Genomic DNA, 24,731 nt, shown 5'->3' with positions numbered 1-24,731 from the left:
TTACATCGATAACCCGTTTGGCCCAATGATTAAAAATGGTCGCGTCACCAAGGGCAATATTGCGATGTATCTGGGCCGTGGACGACCTTCTTGACGCCCTGCTTGTAGCTATTCAGTTGACGAGTGGACGAATATGTGATGCCCTAACTCATACATCATCCCCTCCCCCATCAACAAAGCGTCTGCTGCGCTTTTGTTGTAGAAGTAGATTAAGGACTGTACTGTCATCGTGCCTATGGACCTTGTAGAGTCACTGATGAAACGATGGGAGGCCTTTGAGTAGGGAAGGAGAGAGAAGATCCCTCTGCCTTGCGTTACGTACCGTTTGCCACTCCTCGTCAGAATGGACCGCCTACTTAATAAGCTCCAATGTAGCAAAGGTGGGATACTAGATCGTGAACCTGAAGGCCATGCAAAGTCACGCTGGATGTCTCTGGTTTCAATCGAAAGAGGGACTAGCGCTCCGTTCTGAGATGGTCATCACCCAAACAACCTGCGATAGACGACGACACGATCCAATATAGTTGACAAAGGCCCTTTAATTGGTTGAACTCCAAAGTCACATTGCGAAATGCCGCGCCGTTGCCGCGAAACGATGTGATAAGCTCACGCATCTACACGCGACCGTCCCCCTTCAATCTTCGACGCCGGTACAGATTGCGGGCAAATACAGAACCTGGTACATACAAGAGTTTGACCACAAAGTTCCATCAAGCGGTCAAGGAAAGGTGGCTGTGGAGGCTACTACAAGTTAGGCGGAGAATGTCAGACCAGGGAGACATACATTGAACCCCCCGAGGGCTGGGAACAAATATACGCGCGCTAGAAAAGGGATCGTCGACATCGTGAGGCCCCGAACTGGCAGGTCTGCTCAAAGTAGCGGCATTGCGGAAAGCAGGAACCTCGAGGAGCATTTCACATTGTCCAAATGGGCTCTTATTGAAGATAATGGGAGAAACAGTTGTATAGCCAGGCCAGGAAAGCTGAGTACCGCTCAGAGTGACAGCATGATCTAGCAATGATATCCCACGGACCGAACCTGTCGTGGGGACATATCATGCGAGCAATGAATTACAATGAGCGTGGTGATCCAGTCTTGATTCCATGTTGACAACTACTCTGTACAAACAGCAAGAGACCTCTCCGCGAGAGGCTTGATAGACTTTTTCTCATTTGCACTTTCAAAGCAGCTTCATCTTTTCCCTTTTGAGTGACCGCTTTACGTGTGCGTCACCCACGTCCAAATTTTGCAATTTCCCGAAACCAGAACCAAGAAAATACACCGGCAGACTGCCCTGCCAAAACCGTGACATGGGCACGCTTAAGAAGCCATGTAGGTGCTGGCATCGATGCCCTCCTTGGGGAACTCACTGAAAAACGCGTTAGATACTTGACAACAAAAGCATAGGTTTGAGAGAAACTTACGGAAGAGCAACCTCGAAGCGCTTCTCAATAGCCTTGAGAACCTCCTGGTCCTGGTCAGTGCTCACAAAGGAGATGGCAAGACCCTTGGTACCGAAACGACCGGCACGACCGACTCTGTGCAGGTACGAGTCGGCATCGGCGGGCAGATCGTAGTTGATGGCCAAGTTGATACGCTCGATATCGATACCTCTGCCGAAGACGTCGGTAGCAACGCAGATACGCTTGTTAAACTCCTTGAACTCCTTGTAGCGACGGATACGCTCCTCCTGGCTGACGCCGGAGTGAACGGCGATGGAGGGGAAGTTGCACTCTCTCAGCAACTTGTCCAGCTCGGTCGCACGCAGCGTGCTCTTGACGAAGATGATGACCTGGTTGAACTGAAGGTCGTCCAGGAGCTCGTTGAGCTTGCGGTTCTTCTCACGCTCCTCGAGCTTGATGTAGTATTGCTGAAGACCGTGCAGGGTGAGCTTGGTGTCCTCGTCGACGTAGTGCTCGGTAGGGTTCTGCATGAACTTTCGGCAAATGGGCTTGATCTCATCGGACAAGGTGGCCGAGAACATCATGACCTGCTTCTGGGTAGGGGTAGCGCGGAAGATCTCCTGGACGTCACGGCGCATGTCTGGTTTCTGTTAGAGACTGGTCGGCGGCGGATACGAGGCCGTAACTCACCAATCTGGTCGAGCATCTTGTCGCACTCGTCGAGGACGAAAATGCGGACGCTGCCGAGGCGGAGAACCTTGTCGCGGACCAACGCGTTAAGTCGACCAGGGGTGCCCACAATGACGTGGGGACAGGTCTCCTTGTTCTTGATCGTCTCGACGTCCTTCTGGATGGGGGTACCACCGTAGAAGACACCAGTCTTGATATCGGGCATGTACTTGCTGAAACGGTTGTACTCGTTGCGAATCTGGAAGGCGAGCTCACGAGTGTGGCACATAACCAACACGGAGACCTCGCCCTGAACAGGCTCAACTTGTTGCAGGGTCGTCAGAACGAAGACGGCCGTCTTTCCGAGACCAGACTTGGCCTGGCAGATGATATCTCCACCGAGGAGAGCCTGAGGAATACAGGTTTGTTGGACTGTTGGATCGCGCCGAAGTTAGATATGTGTTCCAAGAGCAGAAGAACGACGTAGAGGGCGTGCAAAGGGCCCGTCCATCTGCGCAAAGAAGCCATTTTGTCGAGTTGGTCTCCTCCTCCACCGACAACAACACGCCAATCGATCAATGAAGATGATGGCTGGGGCAGAGCACGAGTCGCGAGCGTCGGCGTCATTTGCGCTCTGTGTCGCTCGCGGCTGTGATGCAAAAGAAGCCAGACCGCTGGGAGGCAAGGCTCTAGCAGCGAGACCGACCAGATGAAGTGCACTCGGGAACACCACAATGTTCGCGCGGCCGAGGGGTGCTATCACGCTTCCCCCGAAACGGCCGCTTGTATAATCCACCTGTCACCGGTGGATTCGCGAGCAGTGCCCGTACAAAAACTTGGATGCCCAACTTGACTCCCGCTTCTCGGTACGTTTCTATCTCTCTTCTTCGGTGGCGACGTCGATGGCTTTTTGTTCTTGCGTGGCTTGCGAGATGGACGGACGCTTTGCTGATGGGGGAGGGGATGATGTATGGGTTAGGGTATCATAAACTCAGGACTGACCCTCCGAAGGATGCTCGAAACCGCAATCGCCAATAGCGCGGAGAAGCTCGGGCTTCAAGAGGAAGTCGCGGAAACCAGTCGAGTGGATGCCGACATAGCTGCCCTTCTTGTCGACGTTGTTACCGGCGGCAGCGTCAGCCTTCTTTCCGTTGGAGGCGGCCGCAGTCTCGTTGGTCTGGAGCTCCTCGTCGGAGTAGTCGATGAGATCCTCCTCAGCAGACATGTTGTCAATTGTCGGGGGTGTCGTTATTGAAGTGTCGGTAGGTAAAGGGTCGTTGTACTGATGCGCAACGACGAAAAAGGTCCCAAGGCTGCGGATGCGAAGCTTGGGGTGTCAGGAGACGTGAAGATCTGTGTCGCGTAAAGAGGAAGGTGCGTCGAAAGACTATAAAAATCGCAGGAGGAAAAAAACCGCGGGTTCGTGTCGAGAAAAATGCACGACAAGCGGTGGGATTAAAAGCGGATGGCAATTGGAGTTGCAGGGTTGGGAGGCGTGTTGGGAGGAGGCGCCGTAGTTGATGTGGAAGTGGAAGATCCAAAGACGACGTGGAACTGGAGGCGAAAGGTGAGGCGGGCAGCGCAGGTCAAAAGCTTTCGCGTAGGGGAAAGGCGGCTGAGTCCCTCCCCGAAGGCGACGTCATGTGACCAGACCCGTTTTTGGAAAGAGCACTGCACCTAAATTCACTGTGTGCCAGTCAGGCCTCGCTCCCACCTCGGGTACCTTACGCATACACGCATACCACCACCACCACCACCACCACCACCACCGCTACTACTTCTTACTCTTGTAACGTCTATAATCGCTCTGAACGATCCTCCAGTCCTGATAAGCAGACATCTGTTTTAAGTGACGACTATTTTGGCCTTCAATTCCTTCTTATTTCTTGCCGTTAATATCATAAGTGCTCTGACAGCATCTTGGTGGTGGTAGTAGTAATAGTACCTAGATAGGCCTGGTTGCTACTGGTACACAGTGCCCGATTACCTTATGTAGTCAATTTATTCCCACCCTCTGGGAAGACCGTGTCCATATATCATGTACATACACGGTGGACGCCCGCCTTCAACCTTAACCTTTGCTTTGGAGAAACATTCATGTTTGGCTTTTGGCAATCATAAACCTCACCACCCCTGCAAAAGTTTCTAAAACAAAGGTCCGAACTGACTCTCGTTGCAACGCAAGACTTCGATGCCACTCAGGCTCTGAAACGTGGGACAAAATTCGCAAGGGAGGGAACCAAACGAGACGAGAGAAGAAAATGGCAAAGCCCAAAAGCGAAAGCCTGCCAAACCGGCACGCATACACACGGGTATCCTACCTGCACCAGGCCGCCTCCTACCTAGCGACTGTGCAGGTCCAAATCCCAGACGCGGACGCGGACGCCGACTCATCACAACCTCACAAAGACGCTCATCAGTTCGCCGCCAGGCTCCAGAAGCTACGCTCCACAAACGAAAAGGTCGCTCGTCGGTTCGTCTCCGATATCCGAGCCGTCTCTCTCAAGGCTCAGATCCGCCCGAGCCCGTCGGTCAAGCAGATGATGTGCAAGTTCTGTGACTCGTTGCTCATCGAGGGCAAATCGTGCGCTACGACGGTGGAGAATCTGAGTAAAGGCGGAAAGAAGCCCTGGGCCGATGTCATGGTTACGAAGTGCAGGACCTGCGGCAATGTCAAGCGGTTTCCGGTCAGCGCGCCGCGGCAGAAGCGACGACCGTTCAGGGAACCCAAGAGTGGTGAAGGGCAGGACGGACGGGATGATGGTGGACACGACGGCTGAAGGGTCTGCTCAGTTGACTGGAGGTGAATGAGAGTTTGATGTCTTCTTTTCACCGGAATTTAAGCCCACCAAGTGGTCTCCGAGTGGTAAGCCGCTGTCGAGAGCCTCCGAGGCAGAAGAGACCGGGCTTCCCACATTGAAATGTGCAGCCTATTGAGGTTCTGCCGCAAGTCGAGAGGCCATAACCCTTGCGTAATCTTATAACAGGTATGAGTCATTTGAGAATAGAGAAGCATCCGACTTGCTAACAGTGACGTTAGAATCGCCCGCAAAGCGCGTAGCTTATAGATCAGCTCTATCATCAAGCTAAAGATGCTCCCAGAAGAAGCTGGAACTGGACGCCTAGCCCCAAGCTACCACCACAGTCTAGTCCAGGCCCTGTCAATGGCTGTTGGTGACCTTTGCCCCGAATCGGACGCGGCGAGGAGAGCAATTCTCGTGGAACACAGACTCGTCATCGTGATAGCCGCGAGAGCGGAGCATGAGAGGGTCTGAGGTGTCTCTGAATGGATTTGCCAATGACTTAGATATTGTCAATATAATTCCGAAGCTTACAAGTCAGAAATTTTCGCTGCTGCTACCATTGAACCAATACTATCTTTTGAGGCCGACGCAGCTATGCCTTAGCATACCGCGCGATGGATTCCATCCTCCATCTTTCTGACTCCCTCTCCAGCCTTCTTGGCAGTACCCTCCTTCTTGTGCTTCTCCTCATCACCCTTGACGCGCACCCGTCTGCGGCTGTGATGCTTCTTCAGAACCTGCAAATCGATCTCATCATTCTCGATGAGCGTCTCCGTGACCTCGACAATGTCCGTCAATAGCCGCCCAAGCAAATCGAACGTCATGGTCTCGCGGACAACGACACGGAGGATCTCAATCTTTTCCTCGTTGGGCGGGAGCGGGTAGTTGGGAATGATCCAGCCCTTGGCACGAAGCATGAGGGAGACGGTCTCCTGCTTAATGTGCTCGTACTTGGCCTTGAACTCGTCCGTCAGACGGAATGAGACGACGGGCAGACCGGCAACGTAGTCGGCCGATGTCTCCCCCGGTGCGGCACTCTCGCCTCCGACGGCAGTGGCGGCCTGGTTCACAATCTTCTTCACGGCGCCGCTGGCTTCCTTGTGAGGTGCGCGGCGGTGGATGTCGGAGACGACGGTGTACCAGCCCGTGGCCTCGAGGCTCTGTGCGAGTAGGCGGGCATTGGAGAGACAGTTCTCCATGATGGAGCGGTAGCCATCGAAGCCTAGATGAATGAGGTTGTAGTATTGCACGATGACCTGGGCACCTGGGCGGGAGAAGTTGAGAGTGAAGGACTTTTCTGTGCCTCCGAGGTAGTGAAGCTCGAAGATGAGGTCCTCTGGCAGGAAGGACTGGTCTCGCCAGATGATCCAGCCAAGACCGGCATAGACGAGGCCGTACTTGTGACCTGAGACATTGATTGACTTGACGCGGGAGAGCTCAAAGTTCCTGCGGAATGTTAGCATATGGCAGACTGAGAACAACTCGATGGGACGTACCACTTGGAGCCGCCAACCCCCGCGTGGGTGAAAGGGGCGATGAAGCCTCCAGAGGCGGCGTCGACGTGAATAGGAATGTCGATGCCCGTCTCTTCCTGATACTTGTCAAGGATCTGTGAAATCTCCTCAACGGGCTCGTAGTGTCCCGTGTATGTGCTGCCGAGGATGACAAAGACACCGATGGTGTTCTCGTCGACATTCTCTCTCACAAGCGCTGGGTCCAGACGGTAATGACTCTTCTTGCTGACGGGCAAGATGCGGGCCTCGACGTCAAAGTAACGGGCAAACTTCTCCAAGGCGACCTGCGCATTGGAACCCATGAGAATGTTGGGCTTGGAGGTGTCTTTGCCCTGCTCCTTGCGCTTCAGCTGCCATCTGCGCTTCATGGCGAGACCGCCAAGGTGGATAGCCTCGGAGGAGCCCGTGGTAGCGGAGCCGAGGGCCTTTTCACCGGGCTGGACACCCCACAGGTGGGAAATGATACTGATGCAGCGCTGGTGCATCTCCATCATGGCGGGGTACTCATCTGCGTCTGAGAGGTTCTTGGAGAGGTTCTCCTGCATGAGTTGGGTGGCATTGGGTTCCATCCATGTTCCCACGAAACTTGGGCATGCTGTTAGTTGGAATGCTCCTGCTGAGAATGCCTTGGATGCTCACCTAGCCAGGTTAAGGTTGGGTTTGCCATCGAGGTCCAGCTCATCCCTGATCATTTGGAAGACGGTGTCTCCCGGGGCGCCTTCATCGGGGATTTTATACTTGGGAATGTTGGTTTGACTGGTGTATCGGCTGTCATAGGGCTGGATATGTGATGATGTGCTTTGACTGAGAGCATTGTCATTGCCCGCGGCTGTGATGTGAGTTGCCTGGAGGCGTTGGACAATGTCCTCTGGATTGACCTGCACATGGTGTCAATTCCGTTGTAGTATCATCGTATGATGCATCAATCATCGGTGAAGGATGATAGCTGAGACCTACGTGGCTTGCGAGAGGCATATTGACGTTTGGTAGCTTTGGATATCGTATCAAGGATCTGAATGGAAATCGGTATGCACTGGAAGGGGAAGATGCGATGGATTGATGTTTTGATCAAGATTGCCAAGTCTGGGGGATCACTGCTTGAGGCTTAAATATAACAGCAGGCCGCAGACCACGAAGAATGATGTGCATTGGAGGCATCCGTAGCTAAGGTGACCGTCAAGCCGATGATGAGGGATGAATGACGACATACGGTAGACCGAGCGGAGTACGGGAGTTTCCTTATGGTCAAGTTTTGTCGGAAATGGTAGCTCCAAGTGCATGAAAGACACGCCTCATAGCCCCAGATCACGGGCCGAAGAGGGGAGGGAATCGCGATGGGCTAGACAGGAATGATGTCTCTGACCTTTTAGTGCGAGGGCCTCCAGGGTTCTCTGCCAAGGCCATGGCCAACTGCAGTTGGTCAAGTTGGTGGTGCAGCATCAGCTCGTCAACTTTTGCTGGGGACGTGGAGCAGACAGTGAACGGGGGGGAGAACTGGACTGGAGCAGGTACGATCCAATGCCGAGTTTGCCGGTGGAGTTCCTCTTTGATCAAGTACGTAGGTACGAATATGGTCGATGACTTGCGTGTCGCGCCAGTGCAGCTGAGAATTGGCTTTTTCCGCTGGACGAGTAGCCGAGGAGAAGGAGTTTCTGTTACGTGCTATGACATGTCTGACATGTTTGGTGAGGCACCGTAGGTGCGTAAGGTATTCGTAGGTAACTTGCAAAATGCAGGCTGGCAGGGAAGGAACAATTGGATCTGCGATCCAATGCTCAGACGGTCTGGCCCTACAGAGTGGATGAGTGACGGCATTTAACATTGGGAAGCTGCGACTTGGGGCCCGGACCTGAATAGCCGGGGGGCTCCTTCCGCTCCTCCCTCCAGACTCCAGTGGCAGCTCGGGTGGGCCCCGTTCCCGTCTTGGCACTGCACTTTCGCAGCAGGTACGCCGGCAGGCGGCAGACGGCAGGAACCCAAAATAAGAGGTTACCGTGGAATCCGGAGGCGATCATTCTTTCCTAGACCTTTCTTGCCTACGATACCTTACCTACCTCACCTTACCCAGATCAAGCTATTTTTCGATGTTTCTCATCTTCTTGCTCAACAATGTCGAGTCGTCTCTCTAGGCGAGGTCGTCCCAGCAGACTGTCATCTTCCTCGACGATAGACCTCCGTACTCCGTACCTAGGCTACAACGGCTACGAACCACAGCGCGATAGTATCCAGCCTAGGCATCTGAGACTGACGCATCATGAGTTGACTCAAGAGGAAGCTGACAACTTTCGCTGCAAGACCAAATTCCTCAACAAAGCGCATACCCTCAAACAGCGCCCGACTACATAGTCCCGGGCATCACCTTCAACTTACTAGAGCCAGGGGACTGAATTGCCATTTCGATTCTGGGTTGTCTGAACCTCTTGACATTGACTGAGAGAGGTCCTCTTTTGATCTACAAGAGCCCTCCAGAAGGTCCAATGACACCATGTTACCCATGATTCAAAGGAAAGGAGCCAGGAGACGACGCAAGTCTGGTGGATAGCCCACCGAGGTCATCTTCCATCGATAACCGACGCTTCAAATCCAGGGGTTCACAAGCTAAGACTACAATCTGTGGATCGTCCAACAACGCGTGTCCGATAAACCTTAAAAGAGTATCAAGTCCCGGTGAACATTCATCGAACCGACAACAGCGGGAGAAGGCAAGAAGGCACCATCGGAAATAAGATTAGATTGTCAGCGCTGACGGGGGTTTCCCAGTGTGCATTCACATTGGTTCATTCGCCAACAAGAGATAAGCCAGGTTCTCCCAGGAAGCCCAGCTTTTCCCGGCCGAAAAGAACGGCTGTTGATTGGTCGATACGGCTTATTTCGACCAAAGTCCCGTTGCAGTGACTCGCCAAGTCTCGCGCAATGGCCGCGGCTGGGCCGAATGGACGGCTACAGTGGCATTAGCATTGGCGCGCTGGCAGCCAGCCGTGGCTTTCACACAGACTCAGACTCAGAGCCCAGGACTCTTGGGACAGGGCACCTGGCACCTAGGTAATCTTTCAAGTTCGAACTGGCACGAACTGGCAGCTCAGTGTTTGTCTGAACTGCGGGAACGATGGCCAGGCAGCCAGGCTAAACGTGCCAAAGTACGGACACTCCAGACATCAGACGAAGGTTACCTGAAGCCGTTTGCAGTTGGTTCGTCAATTGTTCGTCCTCCCCGTTTTTGCTCCTCGGACGATCAGCGGCATGCACCAACTCCCGGATCGGTGGCAGGGGCACATCGGCAGCTTTGTGATCTGCTGATCCTCACGTTTCTCGGACAAAGGATGGGAGGCAGAGCAGCTCGATATGGGAAGAAGCCGGGCTGCCAGAATCCCTTCGTCTTTCCAGCCAGCCAGACCAACAAGCATCGAGCCACCAAGGCGTCGACTCTGGACCAACAGAGAGTCAGCTTTAGGTATCCCCCGGCCCCGACTTGTACTAGAGCCTAGAGGTCGACAGGTGTGGATCAGAGTTGTCGCCTATTGTCCTTCCAATGTCACCATGCCCCCGGCGAACCATTCTTCTTTTCCCCTCGCCTCCTCCACAGCCCCTCGGATGTCGCTACCCCAATTTAGGAAGGTCGACAAACGGCCGCTGGGCCTGCGGGCTGTCGCGTCGCTGCTGCATTTGGTGTCGTGATAGCACGCTAGAGGACCGATTTCTTCTGGTCCCCTTGGGTCCCCCGTCTCTTCCAGTGCCGCAAGTCGCCGACAAGGCCCCAAAAGAGGAACCCACACACACATACACGGGATGATATTGGGGGGATAGATACGGGATAGTGAGGGTACGGAGTAATAGAGAGTCGACTCATGGGTACCGTTGGGCGCTCCATTCTTTCGACTGCGGCGAATCTCAACCCAAAAACACACAACGGGCACACACTTTCTCCTTTGCAGAATTCTTGGAGATCACTACATCAAGGCCTGAAGTCATCTTGCCTCTTGTTGGTGTTCAATCTGGACATCTTCAGGAAGTGGGACTTTGACTCGTCTGGCGGGCTGACTCTACCTTGTCACATTGTCTTGGTGTCTTGTTAGCCTGCAAACTGCCGACCGGCACCACCTTCGCCGCCGCCGCCGCCATCTTTTCGCTTGATTTGATTGAAAAAGCCCTTGGCGCCCGCTGTCCCCAGTCTCCCCCGTTGTGGCCTTGGGGCCTTCGTTTCGTCCTTTTGCTTATCTCGTCGGTCGCCCTTCAGCCCATCCGCAATCGGCGCACCTTAACTCTCACCTTTCAATCTACTCCGTCGACAGTAGAGCGAAGGAGAGAGGCACAGTCGTCACGATGCCGTCCATTTTTCGCAAACGTGGCGAGCCCGAGGAGATCACGCCCTACCCCGCCCTTGACGACGATGCCGAGGCCACGGGCATCGAGCCGCTGAAGGCTCTGGCTCAGTTCGAGAAGGCACACAAGCTCGATCCGAATATGCCAATTGATGAGCTCAACGATGTCGATACCGCGCTCGCTACCGGAAATGCCGAGAAGGGTCTCGAGATCGAACAGGCTCTTATGGAGGACAATTCGCCCTATCCAGAGGTACGTCGCGAAACTCCGCTCAGGATCGAGAACTAGTATCGCCGTAGGAGGAGGGACGGGCAGAAGAACAGTGCCAAACGAGAAACTCGTTCAAGTCGCTAACATGATGCGCCGCTGCAACAAAGGTCCGCGCCGTAGTACGGAATTACGATGTCGATTTGCCAGCAAATACGATTCGCGCATGGGTCATCGGCATGCTCCTCTGCACTGTCGGCTCTGGTGTCAACATGCTCTTCTCACTCCGCAACCCCAGTGTCACCATCACCACCTATGTCGTCCAGCTCATCGCCTATCCTATTGGTCTGGGTTGGGATCTAGTCATGCCCGACAAGGAGCAGAATGTCTTTGGTGTCAAGTTCAACCTTAAACCCGGCCGTTTCAACTACAAGGAGCACGTTATCATTGTGGCCATGTCTAATGTGAGTTGGGACGATTTTTATCAGGAGCGGGGCCCCTGTCGATACCCCAGATTGGAGAAGAGCAGTAGCCAAGATTTCGAGTCGAGGAAAAAGAGGTTCTTAAGAGAGGAAAAGTCCAACGACAGAACTAACTCTGATTACTAGGCTGCGTATGGAGGTGGTGTCTTGTACGCGACCGATGTTCTGCTTGCACAGCAGCTCTTCTACAAGCAGCACTTTGGCTGGGCTTTCCAGTTGCTCTTCGGCATCACTACCCTCTGCACTGGATACGGTCTGGCCGGTCTGGCGCGACGCTTCCTTGTGTGGCCCTCTGCCATGATCTGGCCCTCGAACCTGGTCAACTGTGCTCTCTTCTACACCCTCCACGACCACTCTGGCTCTGATCCGACCAAGACCAACGGCTGGAAGATTGGCCGCTACCGCTGGTTCCTTATCGTTAGCGGTGGTGCCTTCATCTGGTACTGGTTCCCCGGTTGGATTTTCCAGGGACTTTCGTACTTTACCTGGATCTGCTGGGTTGCGCCCAAGAACGAGATTGTCAACAAGGTCTTTGGTGGCCTTTCGGGTTATGGACTCATGCCAATCTCATTTGACTGGACCGTCATCTCAGGTTACCTGACGTCGCCGCTGATCCCGCCTTTCCACGCCATCGCCAACGTGATTGCGGGCATCATCATCTTCTTCGTCATCGTCTCGTCCGGCATCCACTTCTCCGGAACCTGGTATTCCGACTACTTCCCCGTACAGAGCTCCGAATCATTCGACAATACCGGCGCCGTCTACAACGTCACCCGAATCCTCGACGCAAACTTGCAGTTCAACGAGACCGCCTACAACGACTACTCTCCTCTTTACCTGCCGACTCAATTCGCTCTGGCCTACGCTCTTTCGTTCGCCGCTGTGGCTGCCGTTGTCGTTCACGTTGTTCTGTACCATGGCACGGAGATTTGGGGCCAGTTCAAACTGGCGCGCCATCAAGAGGATGACGTGCACATGCGTTTGATGAAGAAGTATCGAGACGCTGAGGATTGGTGGTATCTGGGTAGGTCCAATCAATGGTATCCTCCTTTGGGCTAGACTGACAATTACTCTTAGCACTCTTCGTTGTCATGGTTGCCATCTCGTTTGGTGTTGTTGCTGGATGGCCAACTGGTTTCCCGGCGTGGGCCTACGTTGTGTGCATTCTGATTCCCGTTTTCTGGATCATTCCTATCGGCATCGTGCAGGCCATCACTAACATCCAGCTCGGCCTCAACGTCTTGACCGAGTTCATCATCGGATACATGGTGCCGGGTCGCCCCCTCGCGATGATGATGTTTAAGAACTACGGCTACATCTGCATGTCGCAAGCGCTGTACTTTGCGCAGGATCTCAAGCTCGGTCATTACATGAAGGTACCCCCTCGTACCATGTTCGCCTCTCAACTTGTCGCATCACTCTGGTCAGCTATTGTTCAGATTGCTGTCATGAACTGGGCCCTCGGCACCATCCCCGACGTTTGCCAGCCCGATCAACCCAACAGCTACACCTGCCCCGGTGGTCGCGTCTTCTTCACCGCATCAATCATCTGGGGTGCGATCGGTCCCGCCCGTATATTTTCCGGTCAGGCGCTGTACGCCTCCCTCCAGTGGTTCTGGCTCGTTGGCGCCATCACACCGGTCATCACTTGGTTCCTTGCCCGAAAGTGGCCCAAGAGCATCTGGCGCTACGTTAACACGCCGCTCCTGTACGGAGGCTCTGGCTGGCTCCCTCCTGCCAGTGTCTACATTTACCTCTGCTGGGCGCTTGTTGGCACTATTTTCAACTTCTTCATCAAGCGTCGCTACACCGGCTGGTGGTTGCAGTACAATTACATTACCTCGGCGGCCCTCGACTGTGGCCTCATCGTGGCCACGCTCATCATCTTCTTCACGTTGTACCTCACATCCGCCAGGCCACCACAATGGTGGGGTAATGTTGATGTATTTGAAACGATGGACTGGAAGGGCACGGCAATTAGGAAGCAAGTGGCCCCTGGCGAGATCATTGGCCCCAGTGTTTGGCCTTGAGGATTTTATGAGGATGTAAAAATTTGAGAAGCGTATTAATGATGTTCAGTTGGATAAGGATATAGGAGTTTGGTGGCTTCTTGAACGTATGTACCACGGTCTCACGGCCCTTGGGGAGGAGTATTTGGGTATTGCTATTATTTCACGGCTCTGATGCGAGGATTGTCTGTACGGCTGATGATATCTCGGCGCGAATCTACTTGCCCGTCTATTTTATAAGTATGAATCAACGATAAGATTGACGTTGCAGCTTATTTCCAGTTGTCTATGGGTTTGTGAGAGTGCCACTTACTGCAAAATAGCGGGGGGGTCTCTTCTAGTGTTGTGCTCGGTGTACAACGCAGCTTCCCAATGGAAATGGCGGCGCACAGGCTTGCTATCTGCTTCGGCTGGAGGCTCGCCTTCCTCAACTCGACACTCGACGCTGTTTGGGCAGGTTCTCATTGTTTTCACCTTCCGCGTAGGAGCACCACATTGAGAAGCTCACTTACCTCTGACTACCTAGGCGCATCCGTCACAGACGCACCGACTTGGAATCTCCAGCTCCATCGTCCAACCTTCTCAGCATTCCGTATTCCGCTTGACTTGAAGCAACGGAACATCACATCACTACGAGTACATGTACCCAACAGTATACCCTTCATCGGCATCCTCCTCGACCACACCAGCGCCGTTACCGTCCTGACGGCGCTCGTCACCGCCAAAGGTTCGCTGATAGATACAATGGCAGATTGCGGAGCCGGAGCCATCGCTGCTGCTTCGACGTTTGCACCGCCAATCATGATACATTTTCCTACCAACAGTGGATCCAGAGGTCAGGGCCTCTTTGCGAGCTTGAGGAGGCTGCAGTCTCACTCCAGTCGGAGCATGGAATCGACGAAAGAGAAACAGGCCAAACCCGTGCCGCGTGTGATGTCGTCGCAAGGTGTGCGGACGTCGAGGGCATCGACCGAGTCCCGGGGGCCCTTTTCTTCCAAAGAGGACCTGGATATCGACGTTGACGATGTAGAAGACCTGGAGCTGCCGCCGAATATCTTGGCGGATGATTGGGATTCTTCGGCACAGCCATCTTCTGGTTCTGAGCCGCAGCACCCTCGGCGCCGTGCCAGCAAGAAGCCGAAGAAGAGGGCGGCGAGGAAGGAGCAGAAGAAGAGAGGGTTTCGGGCTAGACTTCGACGGTTTCTTGGTCGGGATGGGGACAAGGGCAGGGGTGGTCACGAGTCGCCATACAGCCACAGGCAGACGACACAAACCATGCAGAGCGAGGAGTCAGGGCTGTCTGATCTGCAAGATGCCATGGCAGAGCAGGATTCTCAACCAGCCAAGGCTGATCTGTCTTCACCGAAGGGGAGTACGCCTCAATCCAGCTGCCGCAACTTTCTCAGGTACGTACAGCCATTTTTGACCCCGTCAGTCTGGACTCCAGAGCTAGTTCAATAACAGAGGCTATCAGAGACGCCCTCGCACAACATCGAGTCGAGGAAAAGGAGGAGCCGACCGACAAACCGAAGGAAGCTGGTCAATCCACGGAAAATGGAGATACGACGAAGCAATGAGCGGCTTTCGGTCAATAGCTCAACACGCCTTGATAACGGAGATTGGCAAATAGCAGTACGAAGCTGTTGGGGGTATTTGCGACAATGCCCGTAAAGAAGCTTCAAGGTCCTGTCGGTCTGCTCCTGGTGTGGATGAATGGTGTAAGTTGGTACATCTTCGTATAGTTGATTCCTTTCTGGTGGACCTCATTCCAATCCTAATACACTTCTCTTCCTATGAATGCCAAATTGTTACCTTTGACAGATGCTCGAGGCATGATCGATTCTGGGTATTTAGAAAAATGCCCGACCATCTGTCGCCGGCAGCCCGGCGCTGGAACACACGGCAAGATAGCTCCAGGGAACTTGTCTCGAAATTTGAGACACCAAGCATTGGTATTTCGATTTGACGTTTCCTTGGATTAAGGCCGTAGTAAGAGCTACCGTCACCTCGGCTTGCCGGAGTATGGGAGATCTCGTCGCTAATGATTACATTTAGAAAACCACGATGGTAATGATGCAGAGGACTCCCTTCCGTGACGGAATGAGACAACATCTCCTGGTGGCGGTGTGCCTGACTAGTGAGCCCTGACTCCTAGAGCCCTCTATAAGTGCCAATCGCCCTCCGATGTCTAGCGAGTGAATCCTTCTGATTCATTGGGGGCGAGCTGCATCCCTCATCATCATGATCATCGCAGGGGAACGAAGAACGTCTGACTTGAGCCTCTTGAACGGAACTTACCAAGGGGACGTCATGCTCGCGGAGCGGGTCCCAGTCCAATCCCAGCCGTGCCCCATTTGACCACCTAGCCGGATTCATCTCCGTGGTGTCCCCGAGATTTGCGAATGGGTCTGACAAGCTTGACAGCGTCTGTGTACTGTTGCTTGTCTCTTGGAGGTTTTATTGTCTTTCGGAACTTTGTGTCAGTCCAGACAATGGGGAGGGGGGCCTGGGGGTCAAGGGCATGGGGAGACATGCCAATGCAGGTGGACCACCTCCCTTGCTCAACAAATACCAGTGGGATGGGGTCTATTACACTTGTCTCACTAAGTTTCCAAGATTTGGTTGTACAATGAAACAACGACAGTACATCTGCAGTCCGTCTAGGAGGGAAAAGGAAATGGAAGGCGAAGGGGAAGGGGAGAGGACGGGAGGGCGGAAAGGAAAAAGCAAAAACAAAAAGCAAAAAAACACACAGCAACAATGAGGAATAAGGTCCCTGCTGATCTCCCTTTCCTGGGTATCTGGGTATCCCTTTTGGAGAAAGTGACAACAAGACAAACTCTCCTGAGACAGGCTGAGTCAGTGACGGGCAAACAAAATACAAGAAAAGTCTGGGACAAATTTCGCAATCTTGGTCTCTTTTGGAGCAAGCAGCAAGACAACTTGGGCAAGCAATACGGGATTTGCGACTCTACAATTGGTTATTTGGCTTATTTAAAGCAAAGGGGAAAGACGCATAGAGATCGAAGAAGTTGAGTGGTTTTAGCGACTTTTGTCACTACACAGACTTACACCACTCACACTTACGCATACACACACTTACACCATATTGTTTGGGGGAAAGTCAACGGCGGATATCAACAATCAGTCACTATTGACTAGCTTTCTTGGCTTCAAAATCAACCATAACCAGAGTCATCGTTGAATCGTCTTGTTGCTGGTTTTCTTCAAGCAGGGATTTGAGCCATTTTAAACTCAGACCATGTCATTCGCAAGAGAGAATAGCAAACACACGATACTTTACGAGACGATATTAGGGTGCCGCCGGGGCCTTGCTCTTTTACATCCACGGCCGCGCTGACGCACTCTTTCCATTTAAACTGTGTCTATCCACGAGAAGAACTCATCACTACAGACTGGGCATTTGTAATAAGGAACGCTCACTTTTCATTGCCGCAAGGAGGCTTGAAGAGACACGACTTCGGCTTGGCGCAGACGAGCGCTTTTCATACCGAAGCGACTGTTGAACCAGATTCCTCCTGTATTCGGAAGCCACAGGTATAAGTGAGAAACCCTCTCATATAGCTAGGTCCCACCTACGTACCACTCGACGAACAGTCGCACAATCTACTTGAATTCAAGGACGTCAACGAGACAAGGACGCAAGTAAGGGGGGGTGTCGGACAGAATGGGTCGGAGCGGGTACGATACCACGGCTTTGGGAGGACTTGCAAAGATGAAGAAGCCGAGATCTGCTGGTACTAGTACTAGTACTAGTACTAGTGGTGGTGGTGGTGGTGTTATTACCCAGGCCAACATGCCCGTTCAGAATGACGGCGGTGAATACGGTGGCTCGGCTCAGCGGGCGATGATGCAGCGGCAGGTGCAGATTCAGATGGCGCAACAGCAACAGCAACAACAACATTCGCAGACGGGAGGATGGTACGGCGCAGAGTCGAGTTCTTCTGCTTCCGCATCGGCGTCGGCTTCGAGTAAGAATCGGGCTGAGTGCGGTGGTGGCGGGGCTGCGGCCAAGAGGTAGTGGATTCCGGGTTGATGGGTTTCATCGAGAGAGGGTGGTGATAGTGAGCCAAGGTCTGCTGGGAGGTACGTTTTTGTTCACGTTGTTTTCGTCTTTTGTCTGGGGTGTTAAGAGCTGATAATTTTGGTCAGATTCAAATCCGATCGGTATAAATACTGGGCCCGCCTTGGGTAAGGTTTTGATGAGCTGAAGTTTGGCTGCGCGGTGTGAGTGATAGTTGAAGGAGAGCGAGAAAAAAAAGGTATTGACGCGCTGACGGGATCAAGCAGGTAACCACATGAATCGATACTCTGGTTCCGGCCAGAAGAGCGCTGGCTAAGGTGTCCTGGCCTAGTAGATGGGCGGGATTGAGTATTGCTGTTATCCGTCGTCTATCAACAGTTCACGACTGGCTGGAGGTCGAGACGCGAGGGACGGTCCACTATCCTCGAGATAATGAGCATGACAAAGTTATTGGTTTGATCATCTAGGAGCTTACGGGAGCCGGGCTGTGTTGCCTCCACAGCCGGGATCCAACTGCATTGCAGTGCGTGGACTAGGCATCTTTTGCTCCGGCAACTGGTAATTGTGGGTTTGGAACATTGCAAAACATATAGTAGTCATACAGGATTGATATACACAAAAAGGAGCTGAGCCGTAAAGTCTCTTCTGAAGTTTTGTTCTATGTACTATGCCATGACGAGCATCCATCCATATATCCTCTAACAACAACGCGAGAAACGCTAAATTGAGGAAAAGGGGTATCGATCCAGAGAAGAGAAGGAAATAGCAAAACATTGAGACAAGGCGTATCATTCTAGACCCCTGGCCATCATCATACAATCACGGCTCCGTGATCTCGTCCGACCGGAACACTCTTTAGCTGTACTGCGGCGGATGCTGAGTCGGCGCGGTATGAGAAGGCGGCTGCGGCATGTAATACTCGGCCGCCGCGCCGGAGGGCGCCGGAGCAGCACCAACCGGGGGCGGAGCAGGAGACGGGGCCCGATGATGCGGCGCGTAGCCCATGGGCTCGTACTTGCTGTCCGCGTTGTTGTGGGTGCCGGCTCCAGCTCCGGTGTACCAAGAGTCCCGGTTACCCGTGTCATCGGATCTCCTACCCTCTTCAATCTTGGCGTACGTGCCGCCAGCGGAGCGCTTCGTCTCGTCGCCGTCGCCGCCGCCACCTCCTCCGGACTTGTCCTTGCGCCGGGAGATGAACTTTCTGTAGAGCGTGAAGGGGATCCAGAGGCCCGTGGAGACGAGGAGGGCGTGGCCGAGGACGTGACCGATGCGGAATTTCTTTCCTTCCTTTTTGCGCTTGAGTTCTGTTTTTTGGTGGTGTAGTGTAAGTCAAACTGGCCGTCTAGATACTTCTTCAACAACCCCCAAGAGGAGACGCAAAGTCTTACCTTTGACCGTGTAGAATGCGAGCGAGACCAGGAACAGAACGAACCACACAATCAGAACGATGATGAGGATCCGGGCCCAGAGGGGAAGCGCGCTGAAGCCGCCTCCCCCACCCCCACCTCCTCCGCCTCCGCCGGCGGCACCGACGCGGCCGCCGCCTTTGTACTTGTTTTTGCCGCTCTTTGATTTTGATGATTTTGAGGATTTGCTGCCGCCGCTTGAGCCGCGGCTACCGCTGGAGCCACCGCCTTTGGGGACGCGGGACTCGAGGATGAGATCCATTTGGGGGTTGGGTTTGTTGCTGTCGCTGTTGTAATCAGGCGGGCGCTTGTAAATGTATGTTGGGCCCCAATTGGTTCCTTTCCTCGTTGAAGAGATATTTGATTGGTTATGAGAGATGGCTGCTGTTACACACAAAACACTCGAACCGAGGGGAAGATTTTATAGAGTAATTGTTTGACGGGGGAGGAAAGTAAGACTTGAATCGAGGCTGAAGTGAAGGGTGAGAGAGGTAGGCTGCCAAGTCTTTAAGTATAAGAGGCACCCGCAAGCGGTGCGTGCCCGTCTTACGTGCATTCGACCGGTGGCCGGCGGTTTACCTAGTCCCACCACCACCCACCCACCGAACATTGTCCTCTAAAATGAGCCCTGCTAGTTACACCGTCACACTGTATAGATACAGATAGGTAGTCTGGGGTGAAGAGTGGTTGGTTGGTTGGGTGGGCGGGCGGCGGCCCCCTCTCGTCATTCTGGTCTACAACCTTGGCCTTCTACCGAGAGGCAGCGCAAGGCGGACATCACACCCTGGAGCTAGAAAGGGTACCTGGTATTACCAAGAAAAAGACAAGCTTAACCAGCTCAGCAAAGTCCCTCGAAGGATTTCGTGAGCTGGCAGTGACCGGCAGACGGCGACGGTCACGTCTCTGCCACTCTGGCTGGCTGGTGAGAGAGAGAGACCGAGGGAGACCGACGTGACAAGGGGTGATTGAGGATTTTCTTAGTCTGGTCTTGGCAAAAGTTCAGCCGTAGATGATGCTATTCGTCCATTTGCGCGCAGAGGCACAGCGGTGCGGAGGGACGTATTCGTAGCGTGGTAATCTCACCTTGACACCCCGCTAGGCCTCTTCCTTGGCGCCGTCTATAGCCTGTAGGTCCTCCATAGAAGAGAGGGAAGTCGAAGAAGTCACGACTTGATAGTTCCTCTTTGGGCATCGCGGGTCACCACAGTATTGGGCGGTGCTCTTTTACCAAGGGCATGGTATCTGTAGAGTGGGCGCCGTTGGAGGGATGACCCCCTTCTGGACCTGGAGACCGACCATGAACAAGACCAAGACCCCAGTTGGCGGCGTCAATAGTAGGGGACCTAACCTGGCTCTCCAGGCTCAACCAGCCTTACGGACTCACCATGGGCGGTGTCCACCCTTCTGCCATGGATACCGGAGCTCTATGGAGGCAACCAGAGGGCTGTGACAGCCCGAGAGGAGGGATCAATGCCTCCCCCGGAGCTTATCGTACCTTTGTACAGGGGGCACGATCCCAGCGGAGTGGGCAAGTGGGCTGGCTACCGGAAGGAGGGACGAACGGTCGTGCCATGTTCCCTGGAAGCTTATTTCTCCATGTGCTTCACTTGACTCCGTTCTCAAGGCGTGTTCATACGGACAAGGTAGGTAGTCGGCGCCAATGCTCTTCTTTCAGGAACAATTTACGGAAATGATCCCACATCTAGGCATCTACCTACATTGTAATCCTTGGCAATGATGGCATCTACAGCCTCAAAAACCTCTCGGAACTTGGAGGACAGAGAAGGAGAACGATAGACGATCAAACTTGCAAAACGACAAGAAGGCGGTCGCGACGTCATTTCCGTGACGACCCTTCATGTTCACTCGCAGATCGCCGCCCGACACACGTTGAACTTTGCAACTCGACTGGTCCAGACTTCAGGGGACCTTTCTTCCCCTTCTCAAGTCCCTCCTTCATCTGCGGCACAGCACCGATCGCCTGCTGCCGTACACAGTATGCCGTCATCTCTACCCGTACCACCAATCCGCAAAGGCGTGATGATGGTGGTGGTGGTGGTGGTGCTGACCCCTTCTTGCTATTGAACTCTTGGCAACTCGGCAGGGCCATTCTTCATTGGGTGTCTTGGAGCTTTCCACGACGACAGAAGACGCAAAATCCGGCCAGAGACGAAATAAATCATCATCCGCGAAGAAATGGGAGCCAAGTAATGATTATGTGAGAACAAAGTACCTATTGCCCAACCCTGAACCTCTCATGCAACGGGTCTCCGCGGATGGGCGGCGAACCCGGTGCAAAAACCCCCCCGAAACAAAGCGTGCCCGGATCTCGGTGGTCTTTCCTCTAGGACCCTCCATACGGGCATGGTGTTTGCCGTTGGGAAGTCAAAATTCAACTTCATCCGGCCCCCGGCTTCCAGGAAACGGGGTGGGCCTGTTCGTAACTTTACCTTACTTTAAGACCTCACGTGCTTCGTAACATACGTAGGGTATGCTGCACCTCTGTGGCGGTGCTCGCTTGCTTCCAAACCTAAAGCCTAGGTCTAGAACTCATGAGGCTCTGTTTGTGTGTGTTTCTGTTGGTTTCAGTCTTGCGTGGCAACAAACGACATGTGGTTCTTTGCCATGTAAGATCGTAGGACTCTTAATGTTAATCACGATCAATGTTTGGGCGGCACGTTGCCTCTTGGCTAGATCCCATCTGTCCGATCTATCCGATCTGTCTGATATTTGACGGTGGGATCTGTGTATGACGACCAGTTCCCATGGTATCACTTATTTGCGAAGCCCAAGACTCGATTTGCATTGCTCAATGAGGGTAATAATCTCCTCGTGATTGGAGGCACAGAGCAAACACAATGTATCGATCGGTTCCGGAACCCCATTCTTATCCCCAAACACGATCCATCAGAGATCTCTATCTGAAAAAACACGATCAAAGATGTCATGCCAGATGGCATGCAGACGACGGAGAGTGAGTACCTTGAGAAAGCCATTAACTTTTTTCATCCGGTATATTCTTACTCAAACTAGGTATACGGATAACTCAAGTCGTAGCGCGCCCCCGACTCGGGCATCCGAGCCACAGTCCCCCCCCCCTGCTTCGGCCGCAAAACTTAGTCCATTTGATGGGACACCCGAAACTTTCTTCTTCGTCTTCAACACGGTCACTGGCGGGCAGCAAAGAAAGAAAAGGAGGTGCCCGCTACTCGATTCAGCTTCGACTGCCCACAATCTTTTTGCCAAGATGACGGAAAAAGCTGCATCAACGCAAGCCCGACTACCAAAGCTAGTTTTGTTCCCCCATCACCTTCCCACCCCCCCATACTAGTGGCGACGCTAGGCAGGTTTGCTAAACCTCATTATTCTCAGCGGCACCGCAAGCTCGCGCCACTTTGGTTCCCGTTAAGCACGTATACCCGGCACGAGGTAAGGGCAGTTTGGCGGACGACTGGGGTGTGTGTGTGTGTGTGTGTGTGTGTGTGTGCGTGTGAGGTGATGGTAGTGGCGGCGGCGGCGGCGGTGGTGGTCGGGTCTGTTATATGGTCTACGGGGACCCGGCCTCTCGGGTAGATGCAGCAAGAACCTACTCGAGTCGAGATAGAGAAAGGTAACTTTCTCATCCTCTCCGTGCTTCCAGCAACTTCTCATCGCACGGGACCACTCATCCATCCGTCCGCACCGGAAGCGCAAACAGAAAGATGGCGATACAAACCCTCCTGTCAGGCCTGACGCCGACCCTCACCCCAGCCCACCTCGCAGCTCTCCTCTCCGGCCTATGGCTCCTCTACGCCCTCCAGCTCGGCGTCCGCCGCCTCTACTTCAGCCCCATCTCCCACGTCCCGGGCCCGCGTCTCGCGGCGCTGACGCAGCTGTACGAGTTTTATTACGATATCGTGCTGGGCGGGCAGTACACGTTCAAAATCATTGAGTTGCATCGGCAGTACGGGCCCGTGGTGCGGATTAGTCCGTGGGAGGTGCACGTCGGCGACCCGGAGTTCTTTTCGGAGCTGTATACGGGGCCGGGGAGGGTTAGGGAGAAGTGGGGGTTTTATACGCAGCAGGTAATGTGATGTTTATTCTGTTATAACTTTGATCTTTCTCTGGGAGAGGGGGGTGGTGAGGGGGGGCAAAAGAGAGGAGAGAATACGATTTGCTGACTGGATTTTCTAGTTTGGATCTCCTGGTAAGTTGATCTAATGGGAGTTGAATCGTTTCGACGATAGAGTCATGAGCTAATGGGAAATGGAGAGAGCGCGCTGGCGACTGTGAACCATGATCATCACAAACTGAGGCGCGCGGCGCTGAACCCCTTCTTCTCTACGCAGACGGTCCGCAAGCTGCAGCCTGTCATCGAGGAACGGGTCGACGCGCTGCTTGATCGTCTTTTAGAGCTCAGCAAGAGGTCCAAGGAGCCGCTGGATGTGATGTATCCGTTCTCGGCCTTTACAAATGGTAAAGCAACTCTTCTTCACATGTCTTTGCCAAATGGGTGTGGAGTTCTAGTCACTGACACGACAGCCAGATGTCATAAATGAATACAGCTTCGCCAGGAGTGACCATCTCAGTGAGTAGCACGCTCTTGGAGATTGGCAGGTATCGAGCCTGGGAGCTAATTGGGATTTTCACAGTCGAGGACGAGACGTTTGGCAAAGTGGTGACTGATAACCTCCTCATGGGCACGCATTTGGGGCCAATGATCAAGCACATGAACTGGGCTCTGACGCTGGTCAACGCCCTACCAGAGTCCTTTTCCGGACGTTTCATTCCCGGTAAGTATTGGTTTCTTTGTCTTTTCACAACTTCCTGTCTGCTCACAGAAGCTCATCACTTACACATAACATCTACACTTAGGCTGGGGCGGCTTCCTCAAGATGAAGAACGACATCAAGGACCAAATCGGCGAGATCAAAGCCACGCAAGGCACGGAAAAGTGGCAGCTGGACGCCAGCCACCCGACAATCTTCCACGACATGCTCTCTTCCAAGCTCCTGCCGCCCGCGGAGAAGACGGTCTCACGGCTCGCGCAGGACGGACAGATCCTGGTGCAGGGCGGCACGCTCACGACGTCGTGGACGTTGTCGCTGGCCGTATTCCACCTCCTCAACCGGCCCTCGACGCTGCGCCGGCTGCGCGATGAGCTGTTTGCCGCGATCCCGGACCGGGATGCCGTGGTGCCGCTGGCGGAGCTGGAGAATTTGCCGTACCTGCGGGGCGTCGTCAAGGAGGCTCTGCGGCTTGGGTTCGGGACGAGTTCGCGGCTGGCGAGGGTGTGTCCTGAGGAGACGCTGGTGTATCACGACAAGGACGGTAGCGGTAGGAGTGTGCACCTCCCGCCGGGGACGGTGATTGGGATGAGTACGTACAAGACGCAGACGGAACCGCGTATCTACTATGACCCGTTTGGGTTCCATCCGGAGCGGTGGGTCGAGGACGGCGAGCGGTTGGAGAAGTATTTGACCGTGTTTTGCGGGGGTACGCGGGTGTGTCTCGGGATGGCGCTCGCGCAGGCGGAGTTATATCTCATGCTTGCGAAGCTGTTCCGGCGGTGGGGCGGAGCGGGCGTCGTGGACGGTGGCGGGAAGGGAGGAGAGGACCGGCGGGCGGGCGATGTGGGCGTGCTCAGGATCTTTGAGACGACAGTGAGAGATTGCGAGATGGCGGCGGATTACTTTATTCCGATTCCCTATACGGTATGTTTTGACGGATCGCAATTTGTGTGTGGTGACTGACGAGCAATCTAGAACTCCAAGGGGATCCGCGTGGTGTTTGACAGACAGCACTGACGATCCCACATTGTGTGTGTTGAGGAGAGGTGAGGTGCAATTTGGGCAGTTGAGAGTTGGATGGTGTTGTGGTCTGGACAAAGGA

General features: G+C 53.8%; 8 protein-coding genes across 8 annotated transcripts; 5 read left to right on the top strand and 3 right to left on the bottom strand.

Annotated features, from left to right (window-relative positions):
* Positions 1-921: 921 nt before the first annotated feature.
* Positions 922-3,741, bottom strand: BDP55DRAFT_640912 (ATP-dependent RNA helicase SUB2). The gene is made up of 4 exons (XM_060573370.1): positions 3,076-3,741; positions 2,095-2,505; positions 1,426-2,044; positions 922-1,370 (listed from the first exon to the last, which is right to left on the bottom strand). Exons 1-4 carry the CDS (start codon positions 3,296-3,298, stop codon positions 1,322-1,324), a joined length of 1,302 nt encoding a protein of 433 aa, XP_060436985.1. The 5' UTR covers positions 3,299-3,741; the 3' UTR covers positions 922-1,321.
* A 593-nt stretch (positions 3,742-4,334) lies between these two features.
* BDP55DRAFT_539260 (RNAse P Rpr2/Rpp21/SNM1 subunit domain-containing protein) lies at positions 4,335-4,853 on the top strand (the record flags this gene model as incomplete). The annotated part of the gene is made up of 1 exon (XM_060568016.1): positions 4,335-4,853. One exon carries the CDS (start codon positions 4,335-4,337, stop codon positions 4,851-4,853), a length of 519 nt encoding a protein of 172 aa, XP_060436984.1.
* Positions 4,854-5,315: 462 nt separating this feature from the next.
* On the bottom strand, positions 5,316-7,602 carry BDP55DRAFT_13590 (glutamate decarboxylase). Its single transcript, XM_060565534.1, has 4 exons — positions 7,349-7,602; positions 7,031-7,269; positions 6,374-6,976; positions 5,316-6,323 (listed from the first exon to the last, which is right to left on the bottom strand). Exons 1-4 carry the CDS (start codon positions 7,364-7,366, stop codon positions 5,477-5,479), a joined length of 1,707 nt encoding a protein of 568 aa, XP_060436983.1. The 5' UTR covers positions 7,367-7,602; the 3' UTR covers positions 5,316-5,476.
* A 3,109-nt stretch (positions 7,603-10,711) lies between these two features.
* Positions 10,712-13,725, top strand: BDP55DRAFT_699722 (OPT family small oligopeptide transporter; the record flags this gene model as incomplete). The annotated part of the gene is made up of 4 exons (XM_060577902.1): positions 10,712-10,963; positions 11,089-11,382; positions 11,527-12,424; positions 12,478-13,725. The coding sequence occupies 4 exons, from the start codon at positions 10,712-10,714 to the stop codon at positions 13,428-13,430; spliced, it is 2,397 nt and encodes a 798-aa protein (XP_060436982.1). The 3' UTR covers positions 13,431-13,725.
* A 62-nt stretch (positions 13,726-13,787) lies between these two features.
* Positions 13,788-14,986, top strand: BDP55DRAFT_625471 (uncharacterized protein; the record flags this gene model as incomplete). The annotated part of the gene is made up of 2 exons (XM_060571481.1): positions 13,788-14,781; positions 14,826-14,986. 2 exons carry the CDS (start codon positions 13,788-13,790, stop codon positions 14,984-14,986), a joined length of 1,155 nt encoding a protein of 384 aa, XP_060436981.1.
* Positions 14,987-18,309: 3,323 nt separating this feature from the next.
* Positions 18,310-19,122, bottom strand: BDP55DRAFT_625469 (uncharacterized protein; the record flags this gene model as incomplete). The annotated part of the gene is made up of 2 exons (XM_060571480.1): positions 18,310-18,758; positions 18,843-19,122. 2 exons carry the CDS (start codon positions 19,120-19,122, stop codon positions 18,310-18,312), a joined length of 729 nt encoding a protein of 242 aa, XP_060436980.1.
* Positions 19,123-19,954: 832 nt separating this feature from the next.
* On the top strand, positions 19,955-21,367 carry BDP55DRAFT_640889 (uncharacterized protein). The gene is made up of 2 exons (XM_060573369.1): positions 19,955-20,503; positions 20,567-21,367. The coding sequence occupies exons 1-2, from the start codon at positions 20,246-20,248 to the stop codon at positions 21,080-21,082; spliced, it is 774 nt and encodes a 257-aa protein (XP_060436979.1). The 5' UTR covers positions 19,955-20,245; the 3' UTR covers positions 21,083-21,367.
* Positions 21,368-22,561: 1,194 nt separating this feature from the next.
* BDP55DRAFT_539030 (cytochrome P450) lies at positions 22,562-24,592 on the top strand (the record flags this gene model as incomplete). The annotated part of the gene is made up of 5 exons (XM_060567999.1): positions 22,562-22,924; positions 23,096-23,315; positions 23,386-23,427; positions 23,492-23,632; positions 23,715-24,592. The coding sequence occupies 5 exons, from the start codon at positions 22,562-22,564 to the stop codon at positions 24,590-24,592; spliced, it is 1,644 nt and encodes a 547-aa protein (XP_060436978.1).
* Positions 24,593-24,731: the final 139 nt, after the last annotated feature.

This window comes from Colletotrichum godetiae (assembly GCF_030913485.1).
Source record: "Colletotrichum godetiae strain CBS 193.32 chromosome Unknown BDP55scaffold_1, whole genome shotgun sequence".
Taxonomy (NCBI): Eukaryota; Fungi; Ascomycota; class Sordariomycetes; order Glomerellales; family Glomerellaceae; genus Colletotrichum; species Colletotrichum godetiae.
Note: the sequence above shows the minus strand (reverse complement) of the source record. Positions and strands in the feature narration are given on the sequence as shown.

Coding starts and splice junctions, on each gene's coding strand:
- BDP55DRAFT_640912 (XM_060573370.1), bottom strand. CDS start 3,298: ATGTCTGCTGAGGAGGATCTCATCGACTACTCCGACGAGGAGCTCCAG. Junction 2,506..3,075: donor TTTCGAGCATCCTTCGGAGG/GTCAGTCCTGAG, acceptor GCGATCCAACAG/TCCAACAAACCTGTATTCCT. Junction 2,045..2,094: donor CAAGATGCTCGACCAGATTG/GTGAGTTACGGC, acceptor AACAGAAACCAG/ACATGCGCCGTGACGTCCAG.
- BDP55DRAFT_13590 (XM_060565534.1), bottom strand. Junction 6,977..7,030: donor CCCAACCTTAACCTGGCTAG/GTGAGCATCCAA, acceptor AGCATGCCCAAG/TTTCGTGGGAACATGGATGG. Junction 6,324..6,373: donor GGGGTTGGCGGCTCCAAGTG/GTACGTCCCATC, acceptor AACATTCCGCAG/GAACTTTGAGCTCTCCCGCG.
- BDP55DRAFT_640889 (XM_060573369.1), top strand. CDS start 20,246: ATGGGCGGTGTCCACCCTTCTGCCATGGATACCGGAGCTCTATGGAGG. Junction 20,504..20,566: donor GGCGTGTTCATACGGACAAG/GTAGGTAGTCGG, acceptor TCCCACATCTAG/GCATCTACCTACATTGTAAT.